Source organism: Monodon monoceros, unplaced genomic scaffold (assembly GCF_005190385.1).
Source record: "Monodon monoceros isolate NGI ecotype Baffin Bay Population unplaced genomic scaffold, NGI_Narwhal_1 Super_Scaffold_16, whole genome shotgun sequence".
Taxonomy (NCBI): Eukaryota; Metazoa; Chordata; class Mammalia; order Artiodactyla; family Monodontidae; genus Monodon; species Monodon monoceros.
This window is the reverse complement of record NW_021703772.1, coordinates 74,461,963-74,480,989: the sequence shown is the minus strand read 5'-3', so window position 1 is coordinate 74,480,989 and position 19,027 is coordinate 74,461,963. Positions and strand designations below refer to the sequence as shown.

The window sequence follows — 19,027 nt, the reverse complement described above, 5'->3', positions numbered from 1 at the left end:
TGTGTGTGTGTGTGTGTGTGTGTGTGTGTGTGTGTGTGTGTGTGTGTGTCCCCATGTGTGTCTAATATTGCTCAGAGTTGGGGCAGAGAAAATACACGATAGGGTAGAATCCCAAATTGAGAACCGACTAGGTATCAATGACAGAAGGAGAAAATGAGAAAAGATTCCATGAAGGCAAGAAATTGTTTAAATGGAAACTTAGGACTGGTAGGGGGAGGTAAGGGGAGTTGGAAAGCCAGCTTTCCCTCAAAGAGTTAGGACCGTGATTGCAGTAGCAAAAAGGCAACTACTGATTAAGTGCCTTTTATTCCTTTTCTCCTTTTGAAAAGTCTCACCTATATTTGCTTTTGTGCATTTTTTAGATATCTTTTTAAAAACATAGATAAGATCATACTGTAGTCATTACTTTGCAGTGTGTTACTTTCAAATAACAGTGTAGTTAATCAATCTTTACATGTATATGGTATTCATTGTTTTTCATGGCTGAAAAATTCATCCCAAAGACGTTCTTGTTAATGACTCTTTAGGTGGTTTCCAGTTTTTTGTTTTGTTTCGTTCTGCTGTTTAAAATAATACTACTTGTGAGTCAACTGCTGAACCAGCTCTGGGAATATAAAGACTAATAAGATGTGGCCTTGCCCTCGAGGAGCTTATAGTTTATTAATATTTGCTGAACAAACATTTTTCCTTTGGGCAGTAAAGAATGTTACCTAGTACATTAGCAGACGATTGTGGGTGATGACCGTGATGATGATTTTGAAAAGATAAGAGTTTTCAGAGCCAGAATGTTGACAAGATTTTTAATACTTATAGTTAGTAACAGCTAAGAAAATGAAGTACTTTCAGTATCTCCTGGCCTTTCAGTTGCTGTCTTTTAAAATAATTGACTGACTGTCTTATTTGATGTATACGGAGTTACGATTTATAAAAAGGATGGATAAACCATAGTTTGTATTTCCTTTATTATGCTGGTAGCCCTCTGAGGGTAGCATTTATAATTAAAATGTATAGAGATGCTGAAGTTAATCTATATTTATCCTTTTACTACAATTTCTGATCATATCAGTAGCCCCCTGAAGTGTGAAATAATCATGGGCATTTGGTTAATGAATTGTGCATTGTTGCTGTTCATTCATGGAATTTGCTCTTTTATTATATTTGATGCTTCACTTAACAACAAATTTTGCTTTCTCTGCATTTGATATGTTTTTACTAAATTATTCCTGACTGTATCCATTAATCTTTAGTCACATTTGACAAAAATAAATTACTGTGATCTTTTAAAGTTACCAGTAATAATTAGATTTTTCAGGACATCAAAGTTTTGGGGGAACTGCTAGATGTTAAAAGGCTCGTATAAAAATGTTTTCACAAGGTTTTTGATGAAATATTGTGCCCAAATGCAATTTTGGTAATGGATAAACAAAGACCATAGAAGGAAGAGAAAAAGTCATGAAGTTTTCATAATGAACATTTATTTGCATTCTTACCATCTGCATTTTCTTGGGAATCAGTTTTTCATTTGTTTCATTTGGGAATATTATTATATAAACATAATATGCACAGCTCTCCTCACGTTCTCCTGTAGGTCTCTAGGATCAATAGGAATTGCTTCTCTGGTTAAAACCTCTGTGGCCAGTCCCCAGCCTTGAAGCACGATGATATAGGAGGCACTTTGCCCCCAAAAGAGAGCTGGAATGAAGAGACTCTGATAAATATAGTCACTCCCTCAGGGGGCTTCAAGATGTTTTTTTCAGTTCTTTTTTGTTATTTTATGTGATTTACCTGTATGTATCAGGGGTCAATCAGTACAATTTTGGTTTAAAATCTTATTTATAAACTTAAACTTTATGGCTTCAAAATTCCAGAGAAGACTGCTTCTTGCTAGAAGAAAACATTAATTGTAGTTCTCTTGTTTAAAAATGTATATGTACTTCTAGTTTATGAATGGTGCCTGGCTAGTAATTCCTGAATTCTCACCACAGTTCCTTCGAGTCTAAGACAGTATAGCATAACGAGTAAGGACACAGGCTATGAAATGAGAACCAAGTGGGATCAGTCAGCTTCATCACTCACTAGGTCCATGACCTTCAGTAAGTGTTCTAACCTTACAGAGAGCCTCAAGGTTCTCAGACATAACGGAGGATAACAACAACACTTCTGCATAAATAAAGGTTTGTGAAAAGGAGCAGGTGTGTGCATTTTTAATTGCATTAAAAACTGCAGAAAAGGGAGAGCCATGGAAGATAGTGCATTTTGGGAATTACAGATCTCCACCCCCTTCTACCACGGCCCCTCTTCCACCATGAGGGTAGAGAAAATCCTATTTCAGGACAGTAGAATTGCAGCAGATGAAAGTTTGCTACTTACTGGACACTGCTAATTAGACTAGGTTGCAAATTGCTACTAAAATTAATCTGGAAATTTGATGTAATTTAGTGATTATGTTATAGTGACTGTCTTTGGCAGGAGTAGGGTGGGGAGGGTTAGAGAAACTGTGCCAAAGTTATCTGGAAGAATCAGCCTTTGAGATTTACTAGATTAATTTTGAAAAAGAATAATGATAAAGCAGATAGAGCTCTATCAATATCGAAGTGTATTCTAAAGCTACTTTAATTAAAATAGTTTGCTAAAGGAACGGAGAGATTAGCGGAGCAAAAGTAAGAGGCTAGAAATAGATCTGAATACATAAAATTTAGGATATGGTAAAAGCATTTCATATTTGTCATTATTGGTTATTTAATAAGCGATGTTGAAGTATCCACTTTCCCAAATTTATATTTGTATATATTATGTATATTTATATTCTATTTATCATGCTCCCTGTGGATCAAGGATTTAACAATAAAACACCACAAACCTATTAGAAGAAAGTATATGGAAATTTAAAAACATGGAGTAAGACAGGTGTTTTTAAGCATGAGATCAATAAAGTCATTTTCCTTTTGGCAAATCCTGTTAAATTTGATTTCATAAAAATTGAAATTTATCTATGGCAGAAATATAATAAACACCTGTGAAGTTGGAAAAATAACATATCAGACAGGATTTGTTTCATATTGTTTCATATTGTTTTCAATATATCCTTTTGTTTTAATATGTCTATGATGAAACACAAGTAGCTGGATTCTTTTTTTTTTTAACGCTTGATAGATGGAATCTGTCTTTCAACAGGTGAATTTGGTCCATCTCCATTTATTTGGATGCCATGTGCTTTTATTTTGTATTTTTTACCTTACATCTTTTTTTACTTTGCTCCATTTCCTTCTTCCTTTCCTCCATATTAAATCAGCTTTGCATCACTCTCTGTTGCCATACATTAAACTCTAGGGATACAGTTGCTGCCACCTTCAAGTCCCATCAGAGATTTTTCTCAAAACCAAATCGAGGCTCCTGCCCTGTGTTGTTCTTGGCCAGCCAGCTGGTGGTTCCCTGGCCCAGGTACTGCTCTCCAGGCTGGGTCCATCTTCCTGCCTCCTGGGCATGTCCCAGCAGATAGTCCACAGCCCCAGACAGTGGTCAGCAGAAGCTTTTCCACCCTTCTTCAATCCCTGGATTCCAGCACTGGTCTGTCTTCATCACCTCTCCCTATCTCTTGCCCTTCAGGAACTGAAATCTTGGTTACCTTTGCCTGTTTCTAGACCCAGATTCCACCAAGACAGAGGCTTTGGGCCTAACTACTCTGCTCTGAGTTTCTGCTACATTTCTGGTCCATGAGGTGTTTATTTTTGAATCAACCATGCCTTAAAATATATATATGTATGTGTGTACATAGGTATGTATGTACATATATATATACATGTAAAAAACAAATATATATATATATACACACATATATATAATTTTCTCTGTGTTTGGAGAGGAAGAGTTTAAAGCTGAACTCACAGTGGCATATTGATCAAAATTTTACCTATAAGCAATATTTATAATAGCAAAAAGAGTGTGGTATGGTTTAATAAATTGGGTCCATTCAGTTATTCAGAGAGGTTTATAAGTATTTACAGGGATAATGGCTAAAATGTATTGTAAATTGAAAAACAAGTTGTGAAGAATGAGTTTGTTAATTGTATTTGTTTTTGAAGCAAAAAAGTACACAGGTGTATCAGCATAAAAAGTTTCTGGTAGAATATATGGGACATTTTTAATAGTTAAACTTGGTTATGTCTGGAGTATATTATTCTCTCTTTTCATCATTTTACATTGTTTGGATATTCCTTCTCTCTGAATACTGGCTGTTTTTATTATAAAATAATAAAAAGTAAAATAGTAAAAAAGTAAATAGTAAAATAGTAAAAAGAGAAAGCAACAACAGCAACTTCCTTATTCCCCTGAAACTCTATTACTATAATTAGTGTTACGGCTTAATACATTTTTGTGCCTCCATAATCATGTGTGAACTTAAGGGACTCAAAGTATGTTAATGATATGTTCTAACTTAGCATAGTATCTCCATTAATGGTTTATATGTTTCTAATAGAAAAATAGAAATAGGTATAATAACCAATCCAATATTATATAGTTCTGTAAAATGTTAACATTCACTGTTAGAAAATACTTAGGCTTAAAGCATAGAATCCTGATCATGAGGATTAACAAGCCAGGGTTGCTTTGCAGCTTTACAGGTGTGTTATTTTTTAGAGAAATTGGTACTAATGTACAGAGTGTCTAAACTTTTTGATTTGTGTGTTATTACCTGGGTGCCTCTGGTAGTTATTTCATAGCTATTACTCTGCCCTTTCTATTTAAAAATAGTTAAATAATGCCATATCTGAAAATTTATTATAATGAAATAAAGATGCAGAGAGTTTAAATAAAAATACAATCTTGCAGTACTGTGATAGTGAAGGTAGGAAATAACCCAAATGTTCAAAAACAGGGAATTGAATAAATAAATCATTGTAAATATTTAATGTATTACTATGCACACATTAAAAGTGAAATTATAGAAAAATATGTATTGACATTGGAGAGATGTTTACGATAAATAATGTTAAATGAAAAAAATGGAATGTATCATATGATCCTATTTTGGTAAAAATGTGCGTATGTGATTACATACATGCACAGAAAATGTGAACATTTAAACACCCAAATGTCAACTGTGGTTATGTTTGAGTAGTGTGGTTACAGGAGGGTTTTATTTTGTTCTCTTTACTTCTCTGCATTTATTATATTGAGTGTGTTTGCATGCATAAGATAATCAGTAAAAGGTATTAAACTATGCTTCTGTTCTATTTCATGTTGTAAAAGTTAAATGTCGTACCATTCCTCCCCTTAGATGGTAATTATCCCTCTGTATTCATCCAACTGTCTTGATCCATGAATTGGTTTAGTTGGAAGTGCCTGGCAGCTAGACATTCCCACTCAGGACAGAAAAGGCAAGTCTGTGAAGAGCTGTATTTCGTTCACATCCCTGACCCCACCCAAAAGGTACAACTTTAACTTCAGAGATGGGCTGAATATGACTGAAAGAAAGGTAGATTTCAAGTTGACTTTCTTCTTCTGCTATAACTAATCTTGTTCTTCCACCAAAGAATTTCAGAGTAATCTCACTCCAAATATTAATACTTTACCACTGCAGTGAAATTCATGAGAGTAACTACTAAAAGCAATCAATTATAAAAACAAAAAATCGAATAATCATACCACTCCCAAATGTTCTGGTTCATCTCAGCAGTGATAGAACATATTGCTTTCCATAAAAAGTAACTTCTGAAAAGAAAAGAAACAAGCAAAAGCTATTCCTTATAAAATCTTGAACAAGTTTAGTGAATTATCATACATGTACAGAGGCCAGCCCTTCACTGGTGGGCATGTGGGGAGGTCATTCTTTCCACTCTGAGGAAAGATCTTCCCCAGTGCCTCACATCCAGCTAGGCACAGTTGCTGGAAGCCTGGATGCATTATTTTCGGTCTCCTTCAAATTTAATTATTTTACCTAAGATGCAAAATGTTAGCACTGAATGTCACTTAAAAATACTGTTCAAAGACAAATATCATATGATATTGCCTATATGTGGAATCTAAAAAAAATGGTAAAAATGAACTTATTTACAAAACAGAAAGAGAGTCACAGATGTAGAAAACAATCTTATGGTTACCAGGCGGGAAAGGGATGGGGGAGGGGTAAATTGGGACACTGAGATTGACATATACACACTACTATATATAAAATAGATAACTAATAAGGACCTACTACTATATAGCACAGAGAACTCTACTCAATACTCTGTAAGGGAGTGCAGAGTACTCTATGGAAAAGAATCTAAAAAAGAGTGGATATATGTACATCTATAACTGATTTACTTTGCTGTACACCTGAAACTAACACAACATTGTAAATCAGCTATACTCCAATAAAAATTTAAAAAAAATACTGTTCATTCTCTTTGAGAAGATAAAACAGTGCTCTGTCTTCACTTCCTTGCTTTATACTGAAACAAAACAAAACAAACTAAACTCTTATTTTCAGACTGGAGGTGGAAAAAAAGTTTGGATTTTTGAGAGGTGAAACATGAAGGAACATCTTAGGTAACGGAATCATGCAAGATCATTATAAGACTTTAAACAATTTCATTGTCTTTGCTGTAGTCGGTTAATCAGTTAAGGCAAAAGCGGTTGTAACTTCTAATAATGTCTTGATTTTGCATTACTTTCCTCCTTCCTCATTCCATTATTCTCATCCAACAAAAACGAGAAATCCAGAACGTTTAGCATAAAAGCAGTTGAAATTTTTAAAATGTTTTCTTTTTAAGGTTTCAAAAACTTTTGGTAATACTTTTAGGTTACATGGTACTTTAATATATCAATTTAGCTATAAATTTAGAGGCTAAATTTTTATTTTTTATTTTGCTCTGGAAGGAGCAGTATCATTTCCCTTCAGAAATTCTGGTGGGTAGCTTGACGATATGACACTGGAAATAATGGGACAAGAAGAAACAGCCTGGTTTGACAGAGAAGCCCATTTTAACTTTTGTTGGTATTCACTAAGGTTTTTCACATAAGTACATGTGAATAACTTTTTTAAATGTCCAATTCTTGCAAAAGCAGTTTTGAGGCTTTAAAGTGTTAGCTCTCACTTAAATATCCTGAAATATCCTCCTGAGATGGCTTGCTAATTCCTAGAGTAGTTCCCTGCCTCACACTGTGTCAGTTTGGGAAAGAAAAAAAAACCCATCCTGATAACACACACCCATAAAATTCTCTCTTCATATCACTCTCCAATTACCGTCTTCTGCCTTCTGAGGCTAGACTCTCTATTGCCCCCCTCATGCTGTGTGGTTCCCCTAGAAGGTCTCCCCACGCTCCAGCCCCTGAGTGACAAGCAGACCCTAAATAAGCTGGGCCATTTCAGTCATTTGCCTTCTCTTGCTTAAGCTGATCTTTGCCAGTGATAATTCCCTTGCTCCTGCCCTCTACCCATCTGAACACATCCTCCTCTGTTGACTCAGCCTTTCTCCAAGACCCCATCCCAGATACAATTAAAATAACTACCTTGGCTGTAGTTATTGTTCACACAGGGAATTGTGTCACAGTCTCTCACAAGCTGCAGTGCTTCCTAGCAACTCACATGGAGGTTGGCAGGATTCAGATCCTCACAAGTTACTGGACTGAGGCCTCAGTTCCTTGTGACCTGTTGACCAGGGGCTCTGTTGGTTCCTTGACTCAGAGCAAGACAGGTTGCTTTATCCAGGAGGGAGTCGCAGTCTCTTGTAACCTAACCATGGACGTGGCCTGCCACCATCGTGGCTGTATTCTGTTGGTTAGAAGCAAGGCACTAGCTAAGCCCACACTCCAGGGTAGGGGATTACATACTAGGAGGTGGGGCTAACTGGGGACTAAGGCATCTTCTCCCACAGCCTGTGGGTACCTTTGGGCAGGTAGGAGCCATAGGCTGGATGGGAAAGCTGCTTATCCCCTCTCAGTTTTATGTCCCTGCCTCAAATGGTGTGGGCATCTTAATGCCATGACTGATTCCAAGACTGGAAGAGAGGTGTGTTCTAAATAATTCAGCTCTTAAATGCCATTTGAAAGTCAACTTCCTCATCTGATCTTCAACTGAAGAAAAATGGTATATTTTAGTACTGGAAGAAGAACTCTCTGTGTCGGACTTACTAAGAAAAGGTGATAGAGCTCACCAAGACAGTGCATTGTAAGAGAGATTGCAAATGTAATCTCGACTAAGCAATTTGGGGTTTATATCCTGAATTTAATTTTTGACCCACTTTAGGATAAAGAGTCCTCTGCATTTTCAAATGCAGCACCTATGAAACTTTGCTTCATTTTGTTCACTTGCCTCTCTTTGGGTTGGGAGCTACATGACAGCTTGGTCTATGTCTATTTCATTTCTAACACCAGCACTTTACCTGGCACTTAGGCTCTCAAAAAATATGCACTAATATGATATATTTTTCTATGTGTTTAATACATCCTGTACTAAATTTACTAAGCATTGCTAGAGTTTTCATAGTTGAGAATTTTACACATCTTTTTCTGGCATAAATGCTTAAAAAGAGTGACCTGGGTCTATGATATCTGTAATTTCAGTGTTATTTTGCTAGTTCATTAGAGCATTAGCAGTTTTTGCCCTTGAATCAAAGTTCTCTACTTTTCTCTCCACAGTTTCCAAATATTTTGTCCTTTTGAGTCAAGGGAATTGCCCTGATTTTATGATGACATTTGGGTACGATATTTAAACTGTTAGAAGTTATAAAAACGACCCTTTGGTATTAAATGTAATAAATGGCTCTGAATTGAATACATGCACAAGTTCTCTTATATGAGCTTTGTGAGCCCAAACTGCTCCAGTTACATATTCTCATTGTAATTGGATTCTATGACATTCTCTCATCCCCCAAGAGTATGGCAGGCCATGAAAATTTCTTCTGGCTTGGTGCTGATGTATACTTCGGGTCTTTTGAAATTTTGGATTTCATATCTAACTAGTGTATGGAACTTGTAGTAATGTTGGTACTCCCAGTCCTGAAGAGGCAGGGGTGCCTCTGCAAGAAAACAAAACAAAACAAAACTGATTTCATTCCCAAGAGATTTATTGCAACCCTCAAAGAAAGCCAGGTTGGGAGGGATGATTTTTAGAACTGACTTGTCTTTGTTCAGCTCACCTTTACCAAGAATATTGTCTTTTCTTTACTCATGGATACTCTGTACTGGGTTCATTTGTCCTGGCTTGTGTTTTTCTTTGTAGTTCTACAATACTGTGCTTGCATGTCTTCAGTTAGACTGTAAACTCCTCAGCATCAGAGGTTATTCTCTTCTTTCTTCTTCTGTTTCGATATCTTTGATCTCTTTTCCCATTTTATACCCACTTTCACACCACTCCAGAAATAGGAACCGGCACACAGAGGGCTAGTCTAGATTCACAGTCGATGCATCAAAGTTGACTGGAGTTGAGAGGCTGGCACATGTCTGGACTCCCATAATGAGGGATGAATGTGAGTTCCAGAAGGCATCGGTAACAATACTGAGTTAACGCTACATGGTTAAAGATGGGTGCCAGACTCCCCTTCGACCCTCGAAACACACCAGTGTATGTTACTGCCCTAAAATTGCACTGTAATATTTTCTAGCTGTGATTCATTCACAGTTTAATATGCTTCTAGTTCTGGTTTGACTTTTCCCCCAGGAAGAGACTAAAATCTCTTCATTATAATATAGACAGCGTACTGCACTTGGAATACAAATTTATCCATGTTCAGAGTAATTTTTCTTGTGACTGTCTCTACCCTGGAGAAGTGCCTTTAATGAATTACATACAAATTGTGTAATTTAAGAAGTTAATTTGGTTTTCTGGTTACACAGGACTAAAAACAGCCCTTGTAGAAAGAGATGATTTCTCATCAGGGACCAGCAGCAGAAGCACTAAATTGATCCATGGTGGTGTGAGATATCTTCAGAAGGCTATCATGAAGTTGGATATTGAGCAGGTAATTGTGTATGCTAGTTGTTAAACAAAAATTGCGACTGTGCTTTTTTCTACCCAATTAAATCAGTTTTGTTTTTTTTTTTTATGGCTTTTAACATTCCTTCCTATTGGAAATACCTATTTAGTGTATTCTGCTGGAGTGTCTTTCAGGAGAGGTGTGCCATTTTTTTTCCTGTAGCATTATGTTTATGGGTAATCAGGGGCTTTTTCTACACAGGCATGTCAAAGTAGCAGATTTACAAAATCACTTTCGGATGTGTTACTTTTTTTTCGCGGTACGCGGGCCTCTCGCTGCCACGGCCTCTCCCGTTGTGGAGCACAGGCTCCGGACGCTCAGGCTCAGCAGCCATGGCTCACGGGCCCAGCCGCTCCGCGGCATGTGGGATCTTCCCGGACCGGGGCACGAACCCGTGTCCCCTGCATCGGCAGGCGGACTCCCAACCACTGCGCCACCAGGGAAGCCCTGGATGTGTTACTTTTAACAATTGTGATTGTTTTGTTTTGTTTTTTTCCCCACCAATGGCCACCAAATTGCTACTTCGCAAGCAGTTTCAAGGGAACTGTGTTGTAATACATGAGGAATATTAAACTGATCCTCTTAACTGCAGATGCAATCATACTGCATATTGTCACTGACATATTCTTAAGGAAAAGATGATCTGAGTCATGCTTTTTTTTTATGTCACACTCTGTTGTGTCCAGTCTGCCACCATTTGAAAACTGCCAAGGCAGTGTGGAAGATGACATTTCCCAGAGGAGTAAAAAAAAAAAAAAAAAAAAATCAACTGAACTCCCTATCTGCTTTTCGTACATGAAAAACAACAGCAGCACTTACTTGACATTGTCAGTTTTGAATCTGTCCCCTTTTCTTATGTGTCTGTTTAGCATCATGATGGATGTGAAGAAAAGAGCATAGGGTTTAGAATCAGATGACTTGTGATGTGTTTCAGCTTATTTATTTAATTTCTATGAGCCTCGGTTTTCTTCTTTGTAAAATTAGTATTATGATAGTAATGCTGGGCCTTCAGAGAGATGTAATGAGGACTAAAGACAAAAGCTTTTTAATGATAGTCTGTAAAATACTGTGCAACTCTTAAGTATCATCTCTGCTTGGGCTAGTGGAGGCAAGAAGGAAACGTTTAACATGAATCTGAACAATCTGTTATCTCTTACATGAGAAAATATAATGGGGGACTGAGAAAAGGGACAATACAGAGAATGCAAGATAAATTGTTACAATAATCTTGTAACTCAAGTCAGGAAAATATCTTACACCTGGGAACTCTGACAGCATGTTTTTCTCCTATGCAAATACAGTTTAAGGTTTCTAAAAAATCTTTCAGGTTGACAGCATGATGTATTATTAGAAATTTGATTAGGAGGGAGCTATCCTTGCTCAGAGGTAGAGAGGTTTCTGTGTATCAATCAATTGGCAGGGTGTCTATTTGCCATTTGAAAATATTATGATCTGTTATTGCCAAACTAATTTTCTCTGTTTTGCTTTTCAGTACAGGATGGTAAAAGAAGCCCTTCATGAGCGTGCCAACCTACTAGAAATTGCTCCCCATTTATCAGCTCCGTTGCCTATAATGCTCCCAATTTACAAGTAAGCCTTTTGGTATCATCTGTATACTCTTTGCTTATCTGAGGTCAATAGAACAAAGTTTTAATGGAAATAGTTCCTCAATGTGTATTTCTTAATGTAGTTTTAATTAGTCCTAATCTTTAATCCTTTTAAAATATTTTCCTTTGTTGCATTTTAAAAAGTGTGACTTTTCCTATATTAGTCTCTGCTGACCCACCTCTAAGGGCTAGCTCTTAAAGGCAAAGGAGGTTGTGTTCTGCACTTATAATTAGTAGTTTTTTACTCCAGTTTCTGAGAGTATATACAGGAGCAACTACATTTGCACTGGGGAACATAAGAGGGTCATTTGCAGACTAAAATGCAGAGCCAGAAAGAATCCTGCTGCAAAATCTGAACTGACATATATCAACTCCAAACCCTAAGCCATTTTGTGTCATTTTAAATTTCCGAGTTAACCAAAACTGAAATTTGGTTTGGAGGTGTCAAATAATCAAAAATTATTAAACCCAATTTTCTAAATGTTGTTAGAGCTATCCATCAAGTTGACTTAAGATGGAATACAGGTGGTAGGAAATACAGAATTATGTAACTCTGCTAGCTGCATGAGTCTTGTGGGGCCTGGAAGCAGATTTTATAATTTTTGTCTATATTTTATCGTAGATTTCTTAGGACATCTTAAGCCAATGATTCTCTACCCTGGGTGTACATTAGAGTCGCTCTGATCTTTGCCCTAGTCTAGTTAAATTGATCCCTAGAAGCACGAGGCCCAGGCATCTATATTTATTTTTGATGCTCCCCAGAAAATCTAATATGCAGTCAGGTCCAGAACCACTGCCTTAGAGATGATTCATTTACTTTTATAATTCAGCTGGGCTGGTGTCAGAACAGGCCGGCACGTCTCTTGTTTCTTTTGCAGTACACTTCCAGGTATACTTTGCTTTTCTTAATAAAAAGTGCCTTGTATCTTAAAGTGACATTCTATAATGTTATACTCTGTTTCTAAAGAAACCTTTTCCCCTGTTTATGCTGTAGGTGGTGGCAGTTACCTTACTACTGGGTGGGAATCAAGCTGTATGATCTGGTTGCCGGAAGTAATTGCCTGAAAAGCAGTTATGTCCTCAGCAAATCAAGAGCCCTTGAGCATTTCCCCATGCTCCAGAAGGATAAACTGGTAGGAGCAATTGTCTACTATGATGGTATGTGATTTTTTTTTTTTTTTTTTTGACAAGATACTTTTCTCCCACTCGTGACCCTTACAGCATATTCTTAACGAGACAGTTTTGCATCCTAATTAACGTTAATCTTACACAACACACAAACGTACATGCGCGCACTCCATATAGTGTTTTGCTTTTAATATTGCTTGTTTTTGCATATTCCTTTTCTTCTTTGATTTCGACTTTGTATCTCATGGTTGGTTTGGTCCATTTTCCATCATTATGTATTTGGTCACCACCTTCATGCCATTTAATTTGTTATGTTTGCCGGTGAACACTTGCCTTATGAATATATTATAATGTTGAAAGCAGCTGAGGATCTGTTAGGCTTTCTAGATGAAACCTCTATTTTCAAGGGGTTATAAACCTAGAGAAAAATGCGCCCTGGGCTGAAATTGACATGTTTGTATTTCGCACAGGGCACAATTCTTGAACATATAATTTATGTGAGAAGGTAGATGAACATTGCATCTGTTAAACCAGTCCCTCAGGTTTTAATGCTTATTTTATTGTTGTTAGATGTTTTCTAACAGTGACATTATCTAGTACCCATTTGCCACGTGTTCAATGTTCATTCTTTGTGTTTGTGTGTGTGTGTGTGGACAATACAATTTTGTACACTTTTATTTGAAGGAACTAACCACTTAATATATCTCCAGATGGACCACAATACAATACAAAACAACACAGGAAAAGCCATTTGTGAAGTTTTACTATAGTTTTAAAGGGTGAATGGATTTTAAAAGTAGTCCAAGGATGTCTATTTATAAAGAAATAGCTGGACACAGATTCAAAAATTCTTAGAAATTTGTGGCACAAAGGCCCTATAGGGTCAGTGAGGTTTTTTTACCCCTACTATGTGATCTTTTGTATTTAGTGTTAGATATCTAAACTCTTAACATGAAGAAGTGTTTCTGTTGTTTTGTTTTTCCAGGAGACTTTGATATTTATACTTCATAACATGGGATATCCTTAAGGCTACCCCTACCTTTTTTTCTTCTTCTCAGTGTTAGGTTTCTGAATCAATTTAGCTGTCTTTCAGGCTTTCATATATGAATGCAAAATGTGTACGTGCAGATGGGGCAACGGGGATAAACCCAAGAAGATGTGTTAGGAGCAACAATATTAGAAAAATGTTAAGGGTCTTAGACAAACATTAAAAGCTAGAAAATTCACAGTTTACAGTGCCTTCCAGCATCTAAACACCACGGGGTGGGGGGCACTTAACTACTTTTTTGGTGCCCCTGATTGAGCCTACATGTTAAGGGACAATCTTAACTGTGAATATTCTTTCTCTGCTTTCAGACCCTTAATGTTAATCCACTGTAGTTTGTTGGGTGACTATATTAAAGAGGTTTTTGATCCAGGAGGAATAAAAAGGCATTCTGCAAATGGCCCCCTGCCCATCCTGACCTGAAAGTGTTTGTGCCCTTTGCCTCTTAGTTTCAATCCCTCCCGTGCAAACTCTCTCAAGAACTTGGCCATTTTCTCCACCATGTGATATATTGAACACGAACTACTTTTATTTGTTACTTTTATTTTTTTAGCTTGTGCATATCTGAACCTCCTTGAGAGGAATATTAGTGGCTGTCATATCTGAATTTGTGCCATCTGTGTTATGTTGGTTTGATATTGTTATAAATTATAGATTCTTAACAATTCTACATGGAGAAACCAAGGGAAATCTGTGTCATATACTGCAGGAGAAACACTATCCTATTAGAATCAAGAGGAAGAAGAATTTCTTTTATCTAGAATTGGCTTTTATAGCTTGTTACAGGTTGCAAAATTATGAGTTTAGCTATTGAAAAGTTAAAAATTATTATTTAAAATAATTTCAAATTGATATTTGAAAATTGATTGTGAAGCCCAAGTCTTGAAAAAGTAAAAATAATTCTAGTCACTGGAAATAATTTCTTTTTAAATCTTGTTCTGAAATGATGCAGGTCCAACTATGTCATGCCTGAGGCAAGACAAAACAACAATGTGAGACAGTGTAGTTCTATGGTTTCACAGCTGTATTCACAGATAGGGCAACTCTTTTTAAAGCTAATGGTGTGATGAACATATTAAATACCAATATAGAAATAAGGTAGAAAGGAACATATAGTAAAGGAATTAAATGTAATAAATGTGTGCTCAGAGAAAGGAAGGGATGACTAACCCTTCAACCAGAAAAATAACATTATTATCCTGCTACCAAAGTATTTCAGAGAGGACAATATACTTCCTAAGCATATACCATTGCAATTGAAGTCTAAACATTGTAATTTATAAGATAAACATTTCTTAACAACAACAACAACAGCAACAAATACTCTTCTTCTTAAATAATCATTATGAGAATGAAGTAACAGTCTCCCAGATGATTTCAAAATGCATTTGGGCTACACAAAATAACGTTTTTTAACTTAAAAAAATAATTTATTGAGGTGAAATTTACACAACATAAATTTAACCATTTAAAAGTGAACAGAAATAATAATTTTTATAATTCCCACCTTGGGAGAATCTTGATCATAATGAAAAAGTGGCACAAGTAACTAAATGAACTTTTAAAATCTACAAGAAATTTTGCCAATTAACAACTCTGATTAGCTATCCATCACACAGTTACTTCAGTACCAGTGAAAAATGAAAAAATAATGGTGTGAAAATATAGTCAGACAGACTACTAAACATCACCATTAACATGGAGGGACCAGTGACTGAGTCCATCTTTAAGATTCTTTCAAAACTGAGATGTTAGGTCTGTAAGATATTCCCTCTGAAGTACAAAATGTACAAAGGTCAAAAAAAGTTTCTTAATTATTCATGCAAACAGTTTATGCTAAAAAAATAGTGATGATCATTGCATAGGATTAAGGCAAAGTCTTTTCCTCCACAAAAGTCCACAAAGGGAATAAGATAAATTCCACATACATTGTTTTTCTTTTTATCTTTTTTTTTAATTGAGGGATAATTTACATATAACATTATGTTGGTTTCGGGTATACAACATAGTGATTCAATATTTGTGTACATTGTGATCATCACAGTAAGTCTAGTTAACATCTATCACCATACATCATTACAAACTTTTTTTTTTCATATGATGAGGGTTTTTAAGATTTCTTAGCAACTTCCCAATACACCATACAGTATTATTAGCTATAGTCACTATGCTGTACATTACATCCCCAGGACTTATTTTTCTTATAACTAGAAGTTTATGTCTTTGACCACATACTTTTAAATGTAGTAATTATAGTGGCACTTCTGTGCTTGGCATAGGTACGATCCATTGCCATATTTTGTTAAACTCTGAGAAACAAACTCACATATGTGGAGGAATAACTACCATCTTTTTCAGTATAGACAAAGTAAATGTCAAATTTCTCAGTAAGATCCATTTGAAGTGAAAGTTGGGATAGGAAGTGACACACTAGGTTATTTTTTCTTCTTATATTCTGTTAGAGAAAGCAATATAGTCGCCTCACTGGTTTTCCGCCTGAGACGTGTCCTAGTATTTCCTCTCTGCTCCTTTCCATATCTTACCAGAGATCCACCAGCTGGACCCTGTCCGTGGCCATTACCACTGATCAGGGGGTCTCCACGTAGAGAGTGTTGTGACTGGTGCAACTCTCCCACGTCAGCAAAAAGTATTTAAGGCACGACAGGCTCGGGTGACTTGGCAGGCTGTGAGGTTATGTGAGCCAGCTGTGGAGGGCGAGCCAGTTTCCTCAGAAACTTACTTGGGCTTCCTCCGTCAACTTTACTTCAATCTCCCTGCTCCCAGAGAAGATCTTTGGTGCCATTCTAGTTGGACTTCAGTCATCCAATCCAGTGCACAGAAAATGAGACATAATTAAAAATCATTAAATATTTAAAACCGTTAGATACCCCCATTAAGCTTCTGTAAGATGAAACTGGAGAACAAAATTACAGCTTTAAATTCTTCCTTCTGAGAGTCCAGGCGGTGACAGAGAGAGATGTCTGTTATTTCGTACCGATGATGCCCTTAAGTATTCCTTATGCACATATGAAAATAGCAACCTACGAGAAATTACGTTGGCTTTCCTAGTGTAAATAGAAGTTGGTTACAGCCATGTTTCAAAGGGGGAATTAAAGCCCAGGTTTCACTAGAATATTCATGTTTATTCCAACCTAAAACTCACAGCATACAAATAGATGAATTCAGCTCGTGAGAGAGCAAAGCCAATTTAATCTCTGGCTCCCCTGAGGTAAATGCAGCTCATGGTCCTGCCCCCGCCCTCCCCCAACCTCAGCTATAATCCCTGGCTCCTGGAGGTAAAAATGCACTGAAGTGAGGAAAATTCTGCAGCAGGATATAATGATCCAAAATGACAGGGACAATAATGACAATGAATTTCATGTCTCCCAGTCATGAGCTGGAGATGCTTGACTAGGCTGACTTATACAATTAAATTGTTACAGGTACAGCAGGAGATGCAGTTAGCTGTGAGCTTTGGGGAATGAGGCCTCTGGCAAAAGGCATATTGTGGAATCCAGACTCTTTTGTTAGGAACAAACTATTATTCCTCTAGGCATGCACCCGCAATCATATACGTCAATAAAAGAAAGCCTGGGTTAAAGACAAGTCTTTTAAGGTGTTGATTTTATCTATTTTGAAAGCTTAAAAAAAATCAATTACCCAATAACACAAAGGTGATTTTTTTTTTTTTTTTAGTCTTATGTTTTCATTTTTGTTTTTCCATTGAGTTCTTGGAACATAAGTCAAATCTAAAGATGGTGCCTTTAATCCTCATTTACATTATTTGCAAACACAATTGTTGAACTATAATTGGGTGTTATCTACTTTAAATTTGGACAGACACATTAATTTCTTCAGAACAGAAATAGATTGAACAAAACAGCAGTACCATTATGCAAGTTCATCTCTGTGCTTCTTAATGCCGTTCTTGTGAGGCTGTTATGGTGATTCTAAAGTGGTTGTGTGAGCAGCCTCCTGGGTTGCACAAGACCATCCACTGGGGGTAGGAAGAACATATTAGAACTTTTCCTTAGACCTGTTTCTAGCAAATTCCTTAGAAATGTCTGTTTTTACATATGGTTTAAACGTCTATAAGTACAATAGTACAGGTAAGTAATTTATAAATAAATAACCATATTGGAGTTATATGCTGACACCTACTCTACTTCTGTAATACTCAACTTGATTTTTCTTTTTTGAACCACTGGGTTAGTAATTTATCATCATTTTAAGTCTATGTCCCAGAGAAACTCTTATGTGTGGCAACCAGGAGATATGTATAAAAAGTTTATTGCAGCACTGGGAATAACTTCAAAAGGAGAAATAATTCAAATATCTATCAAGAGACGAATAAGTAGCCTATAGTATATTCTCATAATGGAGTAAAATAGAGTATTGAAAGTGAATGAACTAAGCTAAGCTGAACTCATCCTGAGTTCAGTCTTAGAAAAGATATGTTGAAAGTGGCACGATAACTTGTCTCACAGTTGTAAGCATCACAGTCATACTTGGAAACTGCTTTCCAGAGTACCGTAGTGTAGTGGAAGCAGTCAATACTATGGAAGTAGATGACTTAGGATTGCAAACTTTACTGAGTTTTGAGCCACATTACACATCTATGAATTTAGGCTTATAATGTTTTGCTCATGAAGTGTTTTGAGCTTCAAATGAATAATAAATGTAAAATAACTTTATAAGTATAAAATTATTTAAATTTTAATTGTTTTATCTGGGTCAATTTTATGCATATTGTATCGACCATCAGACTTCAACTTTTCACAAAAATGTTCTAAAGCGAAGCATCGGTTCCACAAATGTCCCTTGTATATTTAAAATTTGCAGATTCTTCCAGAAAACTTGCAAAACATTCTCAGGAAAAAGGAAAATATTGTACATACAAACATGCTTCACATAAGTATATAATGTTTGAAATTTAAGGGTCAAAGAGCACATTTTAAAAGAACTTCCTCTAAAATTGTCCACTTCTTAGACATGATTTAAAACCTATTTGTTTTAGTATTTTCCCTGTCCATATGCAGTTTTACACTTATAAATTAAGTGAATAATTTTTATCTTGATTTCCTACTGTCAGCTTTTCCATTGTATTTCTCCTCTTGTTTTCTGTGAGTTACATAAATGAAACTGACATTATTGCTCATATAGCAGGCATATATTTTACCCCCGAATGCTGCCTTTTTTGCTATTCAGTGTATCTGGATACCAACAAATGCTAAATGAAGTTTGACATGTACCCCTAAGAAACAAAACTTATAAATTGTGGCTCCAAA

General features: G+C 36.2%; 1 protein-coding gene across 2 annotated transcripts in view; it reads left to right on the top strand.

The window, feature by feature from the left end:
* GPD2 (glycerol-3-phosphate dehydrogenase 2) overlaps positions 1-19,027 on the top strand; it is a 132,165-nt gene that overhangs the window by 57,257 nt on the left and 55,881 nt on the right. The window contains exons 1-4 of one of the 2 annotated variants that reach the window (XM_029225956.1): positions 6,312-6,531; positions 9,820-9,944; positions 11,452-11,549; positions 12,561-12,724. In XM_029225956.1, the coding sequence (XP_029081789.1) occupies positions 9,924-9,944; positions 11,452-11,549; positions 12,561-12,724 (283 nt within the window). In that variant the 5' untranslated portion in view covers positions 6,312-6,531; positions 9,820-9,923. Of the gene's footprint in view, positions 1-6,311; positions 6,532-9,819; positions 9,945-11,451; positions 11,550-12,560; positions 12,725-19,027 lie in introns of those variants that run through there. The other variant, XM_029225955.1, reaches the window with a different exon arrangement.